Genomic DNA, 17,530 nt, shown 5'->3' on the forward strand with positions numbered 1-17,530 from the left:
AACAAATGATGCTAATCTGGAAGAGTTAAACAAAGATGATGAAAAAATTCTGAAAGGCGGTGCCGGAGGAATGGATAGAGGAGCAATGGAGGATACAATGGACAAAGAATCTATTTCAAATCCGAACGTTGTGAATGAGAACGATGAGAATATGAAAGAGGAGTATGATGTTTTTAAAAACAAGTATATTGTTAGAAGTTAAAGATCGAGATAATTAAGAGTAGTTATGAGAGTATTTTTTGCAGTGGCTCAACAGCAGAGATAGATGGCGAAGGAAAAAATGGCTGTGGAAAAGCAGAAGATGATGATATTCGAAACGAAAAGTTAGAAAATATGAAGGAAGATGATAAGGAATCCAAGAAAGAGAAGAAATTGGCTGATGATATTGCTGACGTCACCATACAAGAAACTCTTCCAAGTAAACTCTTTAAACAAGTTTCCTATTTTTTCCTTCTTCATGACTTATTGACCGATTTATTTCTTGTTGCGAATCATCTTATTCTCTATGTCACCTAAATTCATCCAAAATAGCGATGTTATTAGTTCAACAGTATTTTATCGTAGTTTTTTTTTCAAGTTTTAGTTTCCAAGTTTTTTTTACTTATAGTTTTCAACAGTAGTTTTTTTTTTTTCTTACTTTAAAGACGAAGGTAAGCAAGACGATGAAGAAGGATCCGAATTTGGACATTTTGATGGAAATAGCAGCAGTTTACGCGAACAAATAGTGATCGATAAAAGTTCGGTAGAGGAAGCAAGGATTTCAAAAGGAAATAGGGATCAGCTAAAGGATTTGAAGAATATAAGTGTAAATCAGGTGTGTCATTAATGAACTATTTAGTAGTTTGGTGCACAGAATTTCAATTCATTTTCGAGAGCCACAAAATCCCATTGATTTTAGCCCAACTTTTCAAATCAGTAATATATTCCAAAATTACTTTTAATTATTCTGCAGTCTTATTTGTGATGATGCCAATGACATTGGGAGACCAATGATCAATATTGAATAATAGTGATAAATTTTAATTTATTATTCTGCTTGAATGGATGGCATTTGCAGGATGATGAAGAAATGATGGAAGATGATAGTACTAGTGATAAGCAAGAAGTGGATGAGGACGATTTAACTGATGCTAGTATCTGGAATTCCGATTTCCAAAACTCTATTATCCATTCAACAACAGATTTTTATCATTTGGTAGGAAACTTTTGTACTCCTTGAAGCTGAATTAATTTAAAAATTTGTTCATTTTATTTTTTGGTAATGATCCGTAAATTGCTATTTCCAGTTCATAGAATTTTTGAAATTTCATTTTCCGGCTCATCGATTTTAGTGCAGTTTTGGTCCGTTACTTTAAAATTATTCTGTCTTATCATGTCATTTTTCTTTGTAGAGTGCAAGGAAGAGTAAGAATAGATTTTGGGAGTCGAAAGAAGAGCTTAAATCTCAATTATATGGAGGCTGTGAATAGTTCATTATTAATTTTTTATTATGACAGATGGAGCGGTCAGCTTCGACGATCACTTCGTTGGATACAGAGGAAGTCGGTTCATCGAACGTTGATGCAGAAGATCGCTGGAATAGAATTTCTAATTCGATTTCTGTTTTAGCAGCTGAGCTTTCGGAAAATCTGCGAATGATTATTGAGCCAACAGTGGCTTCCAGATTTGAGTAAGTTTTTACCAGTATAAAAATCCGTTCTAATGTAGCTGTATCGAAATTCCTCTCTTACTTTGTTCACATGTAGCTTTTTTCCGACATGTATAGATATCACGAATTGCATATTATTTTCCTTGAATATATCTATTATCCATTTTCAGAGGTGACTATCGAACAGGTAAAAGACTCAATATGCGTCGTTTGATTGCATATATTGCTAGCGGCTATAGGAAAGATAAAATTTGGTTACGTCGTACGAAAAAGGCTCAGCACAATTATCAAATTCTAATCGCTGTTGACGACTCATCTTCTATGCACGATAACCAGATTAAATTAGTATGAGTTCTCGAGCTTTACTTTCAGCTGTAACTTTTTATTCCATTTTTGAAAATTAGTGTTTTTGATTAATAGTAGAAACAGGCAAGTAGATAGTGATGCTGCACTGCTGTTGCACGAAAGTTATCAAGAAACTAGTAATTGTATTCCGTCTGCTTTTCATACATTTCCATTGTTTTGTCTCTAGTAAAGCTTGTTGCTGTCTTTCATTAAACACCATGGATAGAGTTGTTTCAGATGGGCAATATTTTTGAGGATAATCTAACTAATTTCAAACCTCATTTCCAGAAAGCTTGTCAAAGTGTTGCTATGATTGAAAGTGGACTACGAAGACTTGAAATAGGACAGTTGGCAATCTGTAAATTTGGTGGTTCGGTGAAAATGATTTCCGACTTTGGTGATTATGGTGGCAGTGGTTTGGGTGGAAAATTAATAAATGAATTGAATTTTGGTCAAGATCGAACTGACTTGGTCAATTTGTTGAAGTGTAGTAGGCAGGTTAGCGTTTTTTGCAATTTTTGCTTGGAGAAATAACTATTTTAACGATGGTTCAAGGATTTAAAATTTTTCTAAATTTAAGAATTATTTTGATTCTAAGAAATGAGTTTGCTTTTTAGATCTTTGAGCAAGCTAGTAGCCGCGAAAGGAACAACCAGATGTTGATCATTGTTTCGGACGGCAGAGGAGTGCTGGCGGATGGTGCCGAAGCAGTGAAAAAAGTCAGTTCTAGTTGATTTTTTCATCCATAATCAGTTTTATGATTTGTAATTATAAACGATCTATTGCAGATTTCCAAATTCTAAGCTTTTATTGATTAATACTGAAAAATCAAATTGATGAAATTTACTTCATTACAGGCTCTAGCCGAATTATATGCTGACCAGATTACAGTACTTTTTGTGGCAATCGATAATGGTGAAAAGTCAATCGTGGACATGAAAGTAGCTGAATTTACAGCAGATGGAAATGTGAATCTCATTCCATATTTGCAGAAATTTCCGTTTCCGTTTTATGTGGTTGTTGGGCATGTCGCTATGCTGCCAGCTACAATTGGTGATGCGGTTAGGCAGTGGTTTGAACTCACTGCGCGTGATTCATGATTTTTTTTGTTATCGAATTAGACATTTGTTCCTGACTGAGATATTTGTATTTATGAGGGATTTTATAAGATAGAAAAGGATTTTCATTGATGCTTTCGTTTGGTTTTAAGTCCGAAACATCATTTGAAATTTAAGAATTCAAAATTGATACATGATAAATGTAGAGTTTTTTAATATTGAAATGAAGGATTTGAAATTTAAAATTAGACTTCGAAAAGTTTGAGCGGAAAATACCAAATAAGATTTAAAAATTAAGGAATTTATGGTGCAAATTCAGGAAACCTGGGAAACAATTTCATTCAAAATAGCTTTGGCAAAGTTTTGTGGGGTACTAACCAAATTGCTCTCAAATGAGTATTTCATAATCTGATTGTCGTATCATTGCTCAGTATATTCATGTTATCACATTACGGGTAGTATTATCATATGTTGTTGATTTTGTTAAATAAAATTTTTTGAAATTTAAATACTGCATATCATACATCTATTCAGTTTTCGAATTGAATGCTAAATTAATTTGACTGTCATTAACATTCGGCTGAATACACTGATCATTTCTACATCTCCTTACCACTATCACTCAAACTTCACGTGTTTGATGTTTTTCCATTCGTTTGATTCATTTACACCGAGTTTTGAGACCGAGCTAATCAGCAAGCAACAGATTTAAAATTAGTACATATATCATGCAGTAACACGCAAGTATGCATGCGCGGATGTTTTGCAATGATTTCCTGCGCTAACATGTTAACATCTGCTTGTAAAGCAACTCTTGCATTTTTGAAACTAAATTTTAAATTCGGATCCTTTGGTAACAACATTTTTTGTTGTTACCATAAATTCAATGAATGAGAGGAAGACTATGACTTGCATCCAAATTTGCAGGATGCAATTGTAATGCATCTCGTATACATCCCCGTCTATATATAACTTTCTGCATGTACATAAGTCTCTACATGACTTTCTGCATGCTCCTGCAGTACATTTATTTTACAGTAGCAACGCATGCATATTTAAAGATAATTTCTTACATGCAAACATTAGTAGTGCTTTGAAAAAATTGTGCTTGTATACATACTTCTTTACAGATGCAAATATGCTCAGAATATAAGTTAGCCATGTCATTACATAAAGTTAAGCAAAATGTAAAATGCAAACGTGCAGACCAATATGTAATATGCAGATTTGCATGTTACATGCACATTTGCATGAGTAGCAGCTACAAATATGGTTGATACAAAGATCGCAAACACGCATAAACACGCATGTAAATTTGCATACTTAAGAAATAGTCGTATGGTGCAATAGAGAGGCGTTAGGTTTTGAGGATTGCGAGCTGTTTTATATGTAGTTTTCTGGTTTTTATTGCGTGATGAGATATAGTAGATCGAATTGATTTGGGATATCTGGGATATCCTGGAAATATCTGGGATTTTCAATCGTTTCATCAATCATTCGGCATTTACAGCCAAAAATCATCCGGGTAACATTGGGAGGTGTTTTCTTTTCTTCTTTCTTTTCCGGATGGATAGGTGAAAAGAGTTTCCGGAAAAGCATCTGTAGCAGTCTGTTTCCGGTTTTCCAATGCTTCGATCAACATTTATTGTTAAATTTTGAAAAATTTGCCTAATTTTGCTTTTCTTTTTGGAATTTTGCAAAGAAAAAAGAAATAAAATTTTTGAAGGCATTTATCAAATCTTAAAAATGTAATGGATGAAATAAGCGGAATGATGGAAATAATTATGTTAAAAGCTAGTATACCAAGATATGCATCAATCGGGCAATTTTGGTAATTATGGTTTTCATTAGTTTAGTAGCAATTTGTTTCAATCTGATTTTGGAGATTATTAATGTTTTTCGCGAATATTTTTCAGTGCTTTTTTTTTCATTACTTCATTTTATATTTTGAACTGAAAAATAGGAGAAATGCGTTCCGGTGGAAAATTCTTGGTAGCTGCACCACCAGATGGTCGGGCGCTTTGGTTAAGACATGATGGCTCATCAAGTTTGTATCTTTTTGTCTTACATTCGATACATTCGATACATTCAATCGTACATTCGATTTTTAATTTCATCTTTGCCACAACTGCAGTTTTTTCTACTTTTTTTTCTTTGTATCTGTAATATTTTGAACTTTTCCTAAACCTTTCTCAGAATTGAGATTAACTCATAATTAAGACAAGTCAGGCTTGATTGTGCAGAAGCTTGTTTGCGGCACAAAAAAAACGATTGTTATATTGGTTTTTATCCACGAATTATAGCAATTTTATTCGGAATTTAGAATTTTTTAAATTCTGTTCGACTAAAAAATATCTTAAATTTTGCATACATCAATTTTTGCAGTAAATTTAATGGCAAGCACATATTTTATTCCGGCTGGATTGGTATTGCCAGCAGATGATTGCTTCGAAGTTCGAATCCTACGAGTGGATAAAGCAACGAAATGCTTGTATGTAAGACCGTTATTCAGCGATAATCAATATGATGAGCTCAATGTAAATCTTTCTGTTGCGGTAACAAACGACACAAACTACCCTGTGGTAACGCAACCGCTTAGCATGAGTAAGTTTGACTAAATCTAATTACGTGTGGAAGAGTATAAGATTTTATGAACACCAAAAATTATGAGAGTTTATTTGATGTATACCTTCATAGCATCACTAGTTAGTTTTGCTGAAATTATCACGTAAATTATCACGTAAACTCTGAATGATTATTGATATATTCGCAGGATTGATTATTTCCTAAAATTCAAGTCTTCTCACTAAAAAGCAACAGTTTGCAGATTTTTAGCCGAGTATTTTTTGATAATAAACCTGTCACTTTAAGGCACTGTATACATGGTACGGACAGAGAAAGGATATGTACGAGCAGTATTGCTGAAGAGGGAAAAGACAATGACTTATTCGGTATAGTTTGAAATATGTTCATTACTTCTATGAGAATTAGTTTATTATTCCCTCTGGTACTTCAGTAATGATCAAATGATTTAATCCTTAATTTATATGAATTTCCTGAAGAAGGTTTACGATATAACCAAATCACATCAATTTGTTGGTTGAAAACTTACTCGATGATTACAATATCATTTTATAAGTTTGTAGGTGATTGGAGCTGATGATAATGATAGCGCGGAGAAGTGCTGTCAGATCTGTCAGGTCATTCAGAAGGCTATCAGATCATTTTGTCTAACACAATTAGTACAACACTGTCTCCAGTAAAATAGATTTGACGAAAAAAAAGCATTAATAGTGTTAAGTGTAAACCTTGCAATTGTCTGGAAATATATTTACAAAAAATGCCATAATTTTGTAGATGTATGGCATTGATCTTGGTGAAGTGTATGATATATGCGCAAATGATGTATGCGAATTATTACCATCTTTGCGTAACGTACCACCTCTTTGCCTATGTATTATCTTGGAATCTTGTAGTAATACGAGCAAATGCGAAGAATTTGAGCTCTTGGAAGAAGGAGCTATTTGCATAATTAGAATTTGTAACTTTTTTTTTTGACATAGTTTGTATCAAGTTGCATTCTTGCCATCATTTTTGATTTTATGCTATTCATCTGAAGTAATAGTTATATAACACTGCAAAATAATAACATTATTCATTATCAACATTGGATATGCGCTTCCTGCTATGCAATTCTATCAATTTTCCAAACGTTACAGCATGTTGTATTAGTATTTTTTCAAAAAAATTCTATTTCATTTAAGGCAATGAATTTCCCTCAAATTATCCTCAACGAGCAAAAGAAATGTATCCACCAGCAATTATGTCACAATTATACAAGGAGATTGAGAATGCAAAGTATATTGAAATCACATGTAACATGAAGGTAAAAGATGGCAGGATGTATGAACTTTTTGTTTCAAATAGTTGGTTTCGATAATTTTTTCAATTATCGGAATATTATAATTTTTTGTTAGTTACATTTTTTTTGCTACGAAATTACTTGTGTAAGGATTGCCAAATCTTTTGAAATATTGTAGTCGAATTTTTTAAAGTTCTACGCAACATTCAAAAGTCGGTCTTACCTACTTCCCTAAGCTCACAAATGGATTACTGCATTCCAGACAAGTGAAAAGATCCCAGAATCTCCTCTAACTTCTGTTACCGATGGGGTTCGATTTTCGGAAAGTATCGAATCTAATGTTACACATGCATCGATGGTCACTGAGTCAGTTAATAACAAGAAGGCTTTCTTGCAAACATGTGTCAGTTATTTAGAAATGTAGAATATTTCTGAAACAAATTTTTTGATGGGTTTTTTTTAATGTATAGAAATACTGATAAGATTTCAACTTCCAGGATCAACCGCGTGACAACTTGTTTTTTAGACTTTTGAAGAATTTCTAATATATTGACAACCTTGTCTTGCAGAAATTTATGCCACATGAAAAGGCGACATAGTTTTATCTATGCAATTATTTTTACACACTTTTACATTCGTACATAAGTATTTATATTTTCTTCGCATGGAATTTACTGGAATGAGGGAGGCAGGCGCGAAAATTACCGGGATACCGTATTATGGTAATAGTGGCAGTATAAGTAGCCGCAGTGGTAAATATATAACGAGCTTAATCCAGATAGGCATGATTCTGCTCTCTATAGCATTTTTTCATTTCGCGGAACTTTAAATTAAGCGCAACTTCATCTTTTGTTTGCATGTATGATCTTGATATCCTACTCTTTAATCTAATAATTTTCGCTGGCAGGCCTATTCCAAAATTTTTTAAATTTTAGGGTAAGTCTTCGACGAAATGAATCAAGCTGATAAAAGATCTTAACCATACTTGTTTAATATTTCAAATTTCCTTCCCCAAATAACTTCAGAATGGTTCCCTCAGCTTTTATTACTAAAATATTCACTTCACATAGTATATTTAATTTAATCTGTCTTTGCATTTCCTCATTTGTTTTTATTTTAGGCCTTTATTCAACTCATTCCTGAGTTACATATTAAAAGCATGTATTAGAATCAAAAATTTAAAATTTGATGTTGTGTGGTATTTTCTTCCCAAACCTTTGTATTTTTCCAGAATTCTAATTTCAACGATTCTTTTACACTTACAGACCATTAATATTAACGGTGGTAATAGTAGTGGTATGCCTCGTCGTCGGTGCCGAGCATTAGTGGTGAAAAGTGCATCAGTACCAGCGATAACTAGAGATCCAGCTTTACCATTTATGTTTCAAAAGTTCAATGTTGCATTACCAGCTCGTCTAACAGCACGAGTAACTGAGCGTACCGACTACGACACCTACTTGATGAGAAATCCCGAAGTAATCGATGATCTGACAAAAGTTTGTTCTTGCAGACCAGTTTATAGTTGAAATATTCCAAGGACTTTCCATTCCTTAAGTAGGTTCTGAATTGAGAAAGTTCAGATTTGGTTAAAATTAATATTGTTCACTTCGCGTCATGTTTTATCTTTGTTATTCATTACCCTTTAACGAAAAGCATATTATAAGATTACACTTTTTTCAACCTGTAACAGTCTTATCATCGAACATAGAAAGTCTTATCATTTTTCTTGCTAGTGACAAGTAATTCCGTGCTGGATTAAATCAAACAATATGGAGTTTGAAACATATTTGTAATCAGTGTTTTTTTTTCTTACTTTAGAGATAGATCAGTATTGATACTTGAGCATTTAGTCCACTCTTCTCTATTTCGCTATCATACTGCTGGCTGTTTTTTAAGCGTATGGTAACGGCGAAAACACCTCTAATATCTCGATTGTGCTTAGATCGTGGTATTTGTTGTATAGCTCGGTTGATCCGTCCAGCACGGTCAAGCAGCTCATCATTTGAGCCGCAGATATACAGGTTCGTGAATGATTTGGCTTCCTGAGAGAGGGTTCCAAATTGCTTATTGATACTAGGAACTGCGCATTTCTTTTCTCTTAATTCCACTATCAATGATTAATTTAATTGCTTGTTCACTTTTTGATTTTCTTTAATTTTAAAGAGGAATTTTAAATTTCAGGCAAAGTTCTTGACATTTTGGTTAGTTTTCTTCCACAATTAGTTACTATCCATTTATTTAGAGCAATAGCGAGCCATTACCGGCCAGATGACAACACCTGTGAAGTGTTACTTGTTGATTTCGGACAGACGATTGTATGCAGTGTTTCAAACTTATTTGAACTCAAGGATCAGGTTAACATTGTTGTTCGTTGAGTTTGATTATACTGTGATATTGACAATAGATAGTTACAAATTATCATTCAGTGAATAACTCCAAAATGGTTGTTTAGTGAAGCTAACTTACAATAGTTGATCCTGTATTAGTTGAGACTGTTTTATTCATGTTCTAACAGTTTCGCTAATAATAACTTATGGAAACAATGGCAGCGTACTGTTGTTTGATGAATATGATATATACCATGAAATTGTAATGGATATGCGTCATGTTCAACTTATTTTACGGGGATTCCAGAAATGCTGTTAAAAATTTCCCATTTCATAGTTTTGTTAAGCAGTGATATATTTCAGCCTGTTGAAGTTCTTGAGAAGCCGACAGCATCCTTCCGATGTCGAGTGAAGAGGTTTTCACCATCCAAAAAGAATGGTAATAAAGGAGTAAGGGTAAGACATTGCTGCATTTTTCATGCTCATAATGTAGATGCAGTTAGAAGCTATGGAAATTTTGAGGAAAAAAAGAAATTGAATTAGGAAATTAGCGCACCGTCGAATCAAATTCATTTAATCATATTTTTTGATAAATACTACGTCGTTACTTCTAGTACAAATATGAAAAAAGTTTCATTTACGTGGGAAAGCACTTCTTAGTACTTACCACTTAATTTGATGAAATATTAAATGCGATTTGACCTCATTTTGTTGTTCTTAATCAGATCATACTGAACAATGGAAAGCTTTTTTTTTCAGTTACTTGATGAAAATGATTACAATGTTTGTTTGACATTAAAATGTGCCCGTGATTTGTATTGGGCAAAAGTGACCTTATCAGATACGGATTTTGTACTTTATTACAAGAAGCCACGTGTACGCAAGGAGGTGGATGAGAAAAAAAACGTGAAGGAAGAGACCAATATCGATACAGCATCACAAGGTTAACGCAGTTGTTTTTTTTTCTTTCTAGTTGAATGACTAAATCGTATTATAATTGAAATTTTGTATAAATAACTAAGTAGAAAATATAAAAGCATCATAAAAATTTAAAGAAAAGCACTGGGATAAAAATCTACGACATATGGGTTTTCCGTTTTAATTGTTTGAGCGTTAATTAGTTAAATTAGAGATCCCGCTTTATTAAAACTGTTTTGAAAGATTCAGTTTTCACTGAAATTTTTTCTGATATCAAAAATACACCACGGTCGAATATCGTGAAAAAGCTTGAACAAAGGAAAGCGGAATTACGTGAGGAAGAAGAACGGTTACATGAGCAGGAAGAATTGCTGAGAAAGGAGGAAGAAAATTTTACAAACGAAAGGTTTGTTGCTGAAATGAAACGAAATTTGACTTTTGTTTTTTCGAGTAATAGAGATGGGATAACCTTTCCTTATTGGAGGACTTGATATTTATTAGCAAATAGTTCAGGGCTTATTTTATGCTAACATATTATTCTGAGTTGAGAATTAAAATTAGAATATACAAGCAGAGTATCAAGCTTGAGTCGGAAAAGTTGTATGTTCTTTTCTAGGAACAAGCGGGAACAAGAGTTACAACTGATAGCACTACAAATGCAACTGTGGGATATATCAACAAAATTGGACATGGTTGCTTCCAATAACTCAAATTTTGTCAAAGCGGTATGTATCATTCTGGTCCGCGAGAATTTGATGAAAAAAGAATCTTGTCAGTCAGTTTTTCACGATTAATTAACATTAACAGGCTATTCTAAAGCAGTGTGATCCTACACCCTGCTTGCTGACTGTAAAACTTTTGAAGAATAAGTATTGAATGGAATGCGAATAGTACAAGCACCATTTGCTAATTTTACCAGTTGCCATAGTTTTATGGCTTATTATGGACGATTTCGAATTTTTTGGCATTAGTTGTTCTGACTTAATATGAAGCTGAATCTTTGTTAGCCCATTTGTCCTTGAAGTTTGAAAAGTCTTCGTTATTTCTCTCTTTTTCTTTTACTGGCTTTCCTAATTTGTGATCAAAAAGGCTATTCAGTATGCAAAAGGTGAGGAAGCTTTTTTGTATAGAATGCTTCTCCGCAACTGCAAGAAGATGGTTATTGTGATATTCCTATGCATACTACAAATAGTCACGGTCAACCCGGAAACGGCTACGGTAACGGCAATAATGCAGCCAATATGCCACAACAGCAACAAAACATCGCCGTAAACCAATCATGGGGGCAGCAGTGGCCATCTTATCCTCCGGCTCCACAGACATCGAGCGTTGTAACATCAATAAATCAATGCAATCAACCGTATCCGTATCAGCAAATGTTTGTCTCAGTGGATTTTAATTAACTTGGTAGTAAAAATTGGTGTATTATTGGTAATTGTGTAACTATACATCTAAGTAAGTCTTGTAAGATCTTTCGAATGGTCTTATATTTACTCTTAAAATATTTTAAGAGGAGTCAGTAGTTTCAATCGTTTGGGAGAGACGGCAGTGTCTCCTGTGAACTCGATTTGTAGAAATATATCTCGCCTCTGTCATCATTCCTGACTGTCACAGTTACATGATTAAAAGAGAGATCTTAATAGATGAGAGAAGGAATCCCAATTTCTTATTGAGATAATTCGACATTTTCCTTTTTTTAAAACATAAGGAAACTTAAATTTACAAAGATTTAATTAAGTAAATTTCAAACTGTGCTATTACTTGGTTTCTGTGGATATTAACTGGTTTATTTATATTTAACTTTGAGGATTTCTCAAATCTCGCAAGAATACTTCATATATCTTGAATTAAAAGCTCAAAATTTCTTACCATTTCATTTTAGAAATGGCATGCACTCATCGATGCCCTATATGCAAGATGCACCGGTATCATTTCCGAATGCAACGAACGATTATCATTATGGGATTCCGAAATGTAACCGGAATATAAACAACGTAATGATTAGCATACTCATATGTGACTTTGCATACATTTACTTGAATTCTTCATATTCATATTTGAATAGGAATAGCATCAGACTTTGCTGAGATCCAAAAATTTAGTTTTTTGAGCAACGTGTACTGTAAGTAATTCATTGAATGTATTCAATTCGTTTTTGTTTTACGTAATTCCATTACATTATCTGTTTTCTAAGACTCTTCGCAATTTCAGATAACAAATAGTTTTTTGTCCCGAAATATTGGGAGTTTGGAATTTAGATTTTCAAAAATTAGATCCTGACGTAGGGTTGTACGTTTTTAATATTGTTGCAGCATGTTTCTCCTCAAAAATCACATTTTCCCTCAAGAAAATGGCGAATGGCATCACCCAAAACAACGCGAACATTGTTACTCAATGACACTTCTTCGGAAAGTGACAATGGACATTCATCAAGGCGACCATCATCGCATAATAACAAACTTCAGTCGTTGTTTCGTCCCAATTCAAAAATTAAAAAACGTTCAACGCAGTCAAAGGCTGCTCTTTCGACATCAAAAACAAATTCCATAATTTCAAATTCAAGTACAGGTTACATGTTTTCATAAATTTTTTCTTTTCTAACCTTATTACTTTTTGTTGCATATACTTCACTTAGTTTTACTACTTTCTTTATTATTTATTTACTCTTACTTTCATTTAACCTTATACGTTTGTATTTATTGAATTACCAATTATATAATTATTATAAAAAGAGCTTCCTTTCAAATGCACATCGAAACTAGCATCCTGTGGTAGAGGCATCAGAAAATTCGAGGAAATGGATAACAATCGTTTTATTACAAATACTGCTAAAATTTATCGAAAATTGTCAACTTTTTTTGTTCATGTTTTTATTTCAGATTGCAAATTTTCCGTATCCGCAGATTCTTTTTGGGATAGCTGCCATCGTAAATTGGAGTATGGTGAACCGCCACATCGAACAATCAGTGATTATTGTAACATTGCTAAAAAACAATCACTTGGTAAAATACTATGAATTCAATTCGATCTTTGTTATACTTCGCTTGTTCATGAATTTTGCTGCGAACTGGATACAATGGCATAATGGAAATTTCCATTTCAGATATCAACGATAATTTTCCGAAACGTTCACTGAGTGCAATTTCACAATACACAAAAAATTTGTCGAACTTTCCAAATCAACCATTTACGCAGCTAAAACTGGAACAAACACGGAAAACATTTGGAAATATGATGGTTCTTTATTTCCAGTTATTTGCAACTGATTGATAATATTTGGAATAAGGAGGAAAGAGATGATAATAAGGGGATTGTTTTGGCCTAGTCCAGTCTTATAAGCTTCTATCGTAATATTCATAGGCATCCGATTCATCGCATACAAGTTCGATAAAAAAACCGATTTATACATCCGACGAGTCAGCCGATTATAGTCAATTATGCATTAGTACGAGCAACTATGAAGAGCAGGACATGGTAAATATTGTTTTATGAAGTAATTGGCTGTTGTGTCGAAAATTTAACTCAATTTTATTACAAAACGAATTACAAAGTTTTTTCTTTGGTTAAGACATCAGATCGATTTCAGCTTGTACTATCAGAATCGCAAATCTCCATGCATCATCAAGACGATGAACCGCAATCATTCCCAACTTATCAGGTGTGGTAATTCTATACCTATGCAATAGATGTGCTATTTTTTCCATATCGAAAATGCCGATATTCTACGGTGAATGCCATTACAAAAAGATCCAGCAATAATCTTATAAATACAGATTTTTGGAGAAATTTTACTTCAAACTTTACTCTATGAGACATGGAAAGTATTCTTATCAGATGTGGTAATTCTATACTCATACAATAGATGTAACGTTTTCTCCATATCGAAAAAGTGCTGATATTATATCACTTTCGTATCATTTTATCAGATTTATGATGCCAACAATTTTTTTATATGTTATGTTGCATTTACTGGCCTGAATTTCCAGTTATATCATAAGCTTGTCAGTATCGTTGATGGAAGCGAACTGATGGTACGAAGAATTGGTAGTGATGCTGATTGGCCAATATTTTTTGTAACCCCGGCTACAGTATCACAAGATATGTCTGCCGCATGTTTTGATTCGCTGTGTCCGACACAGAAACTGAATGCCAATGAAATTGTTACTTTTACTTACATTGATATTTATTTTCTTTTAGACTGATAGTTGTCAAAGTTCACTACATTAAAGCAAAAGTTAATGTCTAAGTGTTGTAGGAGAAAACTTCCTTAGTAGTGTTACAAAAGCCATATTAAACAATTTCTTTCATCTGCCTTCCTTTTCCTACTGTAACTTTGCAGGCAATTGGTGCACTTTGTATGGTACAATGCAATGATTTTGAAAAAACGAAAGTTAGAGCAGTTATTGAACGTTTCGGTGAAAACGTTGTACATGTACGACACATTGACGATGGGCATGTAGGAATTATCGGGCAAAATGATTTGTGGTCTATAGAAAATTTGGTAAATTTCATTTGAAACTGCTAGAAGTTTTAATAAGTAGCCAAAGCACATTCAAATTTTACAGTGCTGCTCCGTATCATCGGCTTCAATGCTTAAATTTTGGGATATATTAATTAAATATTTCAGCCTTCAAATGTTCGTATCCAACCTGCTCTATCAGTACCATGTATTTTGGCTTCTTTGAATGAAGCGCAATTGGTTAAAACGATTAATTGCCATATGAATGGAATACCTTGTGTTGGACAACTGATGCGTGTTCAATTCAAGGAACAACGTAAGGATGGTATTTGGATTGTTGAATTAATAAATGGAATGAATAATGATGAGAGAGTTGAGTGAGCTTATTACTTTATCGTTGTTTTTTGGAATTTCCTGAGAGATATCGAATTTTTCGATGTTATCCTTTGCAACCATTTAAAACGAATTATGTTTTTTGTAGCTGTCTTTTGCGAAATCAGTTTTTCATATTTCTCTTTAAAAGTAATAGAATATTTACTTTACTGTAATTCAAATACAGAAAAAGATGAATAAATATTTGCGTTTTATAATGTAACCACATAAAACGAAAAGATGAATGCTTAATCTTGGATTAAGAAAAATCTTCGGTACATTCTTTGCAAGAAAAACCCGTAATCTTTAGTGAGATTTGAAATTATTGCAAGATGTTACATCTTCGCAAATTTAAATTAGATTTCAAGTCCAATCAAGCTTAGTTTCGAAAAAAAAGAACACCCGATTCTATCAATTTTGCAAACTTTTTTTTTGAATTACAGAAGATTTTACCTTGGATTTTTTTTTGAACTTCGAACTTCACACACCCGTACATCTTTACGTAAGGTTCTTTCTTTGGGTCATAACATAATTTTCTTTTAGCAGTTAGAAAGTAAAAGTTTTTGAAGATATCTAGAAGTTACCATTACTGCAAAATGAATAAGTTTTCAACTAGCCTTTCATAAAGTTTGGTTAAACTACGTGGTGTTGTCACCGTTGTTCTCCTGAACATACCAATAAGAATCAGCCTCCTGATATATTTTATAAAGAATGAATGGATTCATAAAGAGAGATGGTAGAAGGATGAAGAGAAGATCGAGAAATAGGAGTCTGAAAAGAGGAAATTTCGAAACGTGTCCACTTAAAGAACAAAAAAAAAAGTGTCGATTCCTCAAATTTGAATTACGAACGTTTCAAAAACGCCTTTTTTCTTAAAAAGCAAGAAAAAATTGATCAAAAAAGGTATAACATTTCGGTTACTTTATATTGTGAATAACAGCTGTTGGAATTTGAAGTTAAATATAAAATCCAAAATTTTTTCAGCATTTTTTTCCTCAAACTATCAACAACATTGATGCTACGACAATAATCTACCATAAAATGGACAGATACAAACTTATGAATTTTTTGTCATGAAAGCTTTTGAAATCATTCTGTTTAACTTATCCAAAGATTAGTTGATTGAATCATTTTGTTGCTATTCCTGCATTTGGCTAGTCTTTTCATAGCACCATTTTGCTTTTGGGATTAAGTCGCATTATACGACTTTTCAATTTTATCACTATCCGATTTAACCAAGAATAATGCTATACAGTAAAATTAAAATTTAATTAAAATATTTGAAAAAAAACTCAACAAGCGTCAAAATATAAAGCTGAACTTAAAAATCTAAACTGATATTTGCACTTGAGCAGGAATTTCTCGACTAATGAAATGTAAGAGATAACAAATATAAATAATTAACAACCTATAGAAAATGATTTTTGACTTCAGCTATGCAAAATGAAAAATTCAAATAAAAAAAAAGAAAACACTCAGTAACTAAGAAATATGTTGAAGGGAAAATTACTGTAGGAAAATTTGGATTGAGAAAGTAAGTTCACGGAAAGCATTTGTCACTGTCATTCTTAATTATTTGTCATCTTTTTGTCACACTTTCAAATGGACTTCTTTAAAGTCTTATCAAATCTGACCCATGTTTATTTATACACAATGTATATTTATTCAAATTCTAAGTAGCTAATGCTTTGTTTAACATTTCATTTTACTTTTTCGTAAGGTTACTCACTCGACTTTATTAATTTTGTTCACGTGTATTTGTTCACGTGAGATACGTGATGAAAAGTAGTGAAAGACTTGTGCAAAATGTTTTCTTGAATGTGAATACAGTAAGAGAATGAAATTTATTCAAAATGCTAAAATAGGATTGAATTTTTTTAATGATGTATTTGGTGAGAAAATAAAGTCTCCGTTTATCCACACGGTCCCGTGGTGTAGTGGTTAGCACTCAGGACTCTGAATCCTGCGACGGGAGTTCAAATCTCCCCGGGACCTTCCCCTTTGCTTTTCTGCACTTTTCTTATCTTGTTAGCAGTAAAAACTGCTTAAAGTTTAGAAATGCTAAAATCCACAACAGATTTGAGTTTTAATTGTGCTTTCTACAGTTTTGGGTGCTAACAACTGTACCAATTACGTGTGAAATACTTAATTTTTGAAACAATATAAAAATTCAACAATTTTTACCATTGCTTATTCTTGTGACATTTTATACATTTTCTATATATCACTTATAACTACTTATTATACTAAATATTCTAATACTAAATATTTTTGCTCGAAATTTGTGACAGAAATTCAAAATATTGAGAGTCTTCCCTTTTTTTTCTCAAATTTATTAAGATTTCAATTCAAAAATCAATTTTAGCAAATTAAGTTCATATGAACTATTAATATTATTGGCATTTTATCACATATTTAGATAATTCTTTCAGGTGAAAAAGAGAAGAGGAAGAAGGAAAGAGAAAAAGAAGGAATAGTAAGGTAGGAAGAGGAAGAATTGCGTAAAGTGATAACGAGAGAGAGAGAGAGAGAGAGGAGGAA

General features: G+C 32.8%; 2 protein-coding genes and 1 non-coding gene across 3 annotated transcripts; all 3 read left to right on the forward strand.

Moving 5' to 3' along the window:
- On the forward strand, positions 1 to 3,173 carry LOAG_18287 (hypothetical protein). The gene is made up of 9 exons (XM_020450948.1): positions 1 to 162; positions 246 to 418; positions 645 to 814; positions 1,058 to 1,195; positions 1,497 to 1,669; positions 1,819 to 1,993; positions 2,282 to 2,491; positions 2,611 to 2,712; positions 2,851 to 3,173. The coding sequence occupies exons 1-9, from the start codon at positions 71 to 73 to the stop codon at positions 3,091 to 3,093; spliced, it is 1,476 nt and encodes a 491-aa protein (XP_020305319.1). The 5' UTR covers positions 1 to 70; the 3' UTR covers positions 3,094 to 3,173.
- A 1,846-nt stretch (positions 3,174 to 5,019) lies between these two features.
- On the forward strand, positions 5,020 to 14,998 carry LOAG_06454 (hypothetical protein; the record flags this gene model as incomplete). The annotated part of the gene is made up of 24 exons (XM_003141990.1): positions 5,020 to 5,098; positions 5,437 to 5,655; positions 5,923 to 6,002; positions 6,198 to 6,251; positions 6,409 to 6,592; positions 6,816 to 6,937; positions 7,176 to 7,316; positions 8,179 to 8,409; positions 8,810 to 8,934; positions 9,156 to 9,267; positions 9,604 to 9,696; positions 10,000 to 10,183; positions 10,408 to 10,564; positions 10,775 to 10,883; positions 11,289 to 11,536; positions 12,041 to 12,152; positions 12,471 to 12,726; positions 13,038 to 13,160; positions 13,262 to 13,395; positions 13,519 to 13,632; positions 13,745 to 13,816; positions 14,145 to 14,318; positions 14,498 to 14,659; positions 14,786 to 14,998. 24 exons carry the CDS (start codon positions 5,020 to 5,022, stop codon positions 14,996 to 14,998), a joined length of 3,498 nt encoding a protein of 1,165 aa, XP_003142038.1.
- Positions 14,999 to 16,912: 1,914 nt separating this feature from the next.
- On the forward strand, positions 16,913 to 16,984 carry LOAG_20076. Its single transcript has one exon. It is a non-coding gene; the product is annotated as a tRNA-Gln (tRNA).
- Positions 16,985 to 17,530: the final 546 nt, after the last annotated feature.

Source organism: Loa loa (assembly GCF_000183805.2).
Source record: "Loa loa unplaced genomic scaffold supercont3.248, whole genome shotgun sequence".
Classification (NCBI taxonomy): Eukaryota; Metazoa; Nematoda; class Chromadorea; order Rhabditida; family Onchocercidae; genus Loa; species Loa loa.

Excerpts from the sequence above, each read along its gene's own strand:
- LOAG_18287 (XM_020450948.1), top strand. The coding sequence starts at position 71 with ATGGATAGAGGAGCAATGGAGGATACAATGGACAAAGAATCTATTTCA. Across the intron at positions 815-1,057 it reads AGAATATAAGTGTAAATCAG|GATGATGAAGAAATGATGGA; the intron begins GTGTGTCATTAA and ends TGGCATTTGCAG. Across the intron at positions 1,670-1,818 it reads ACAGTGGCTTCCAGATTTGA|AGGTGACTATCGAACAGGTA; the intron begins GTAAGTTTTTAC and ends ATCCATTTTCAG.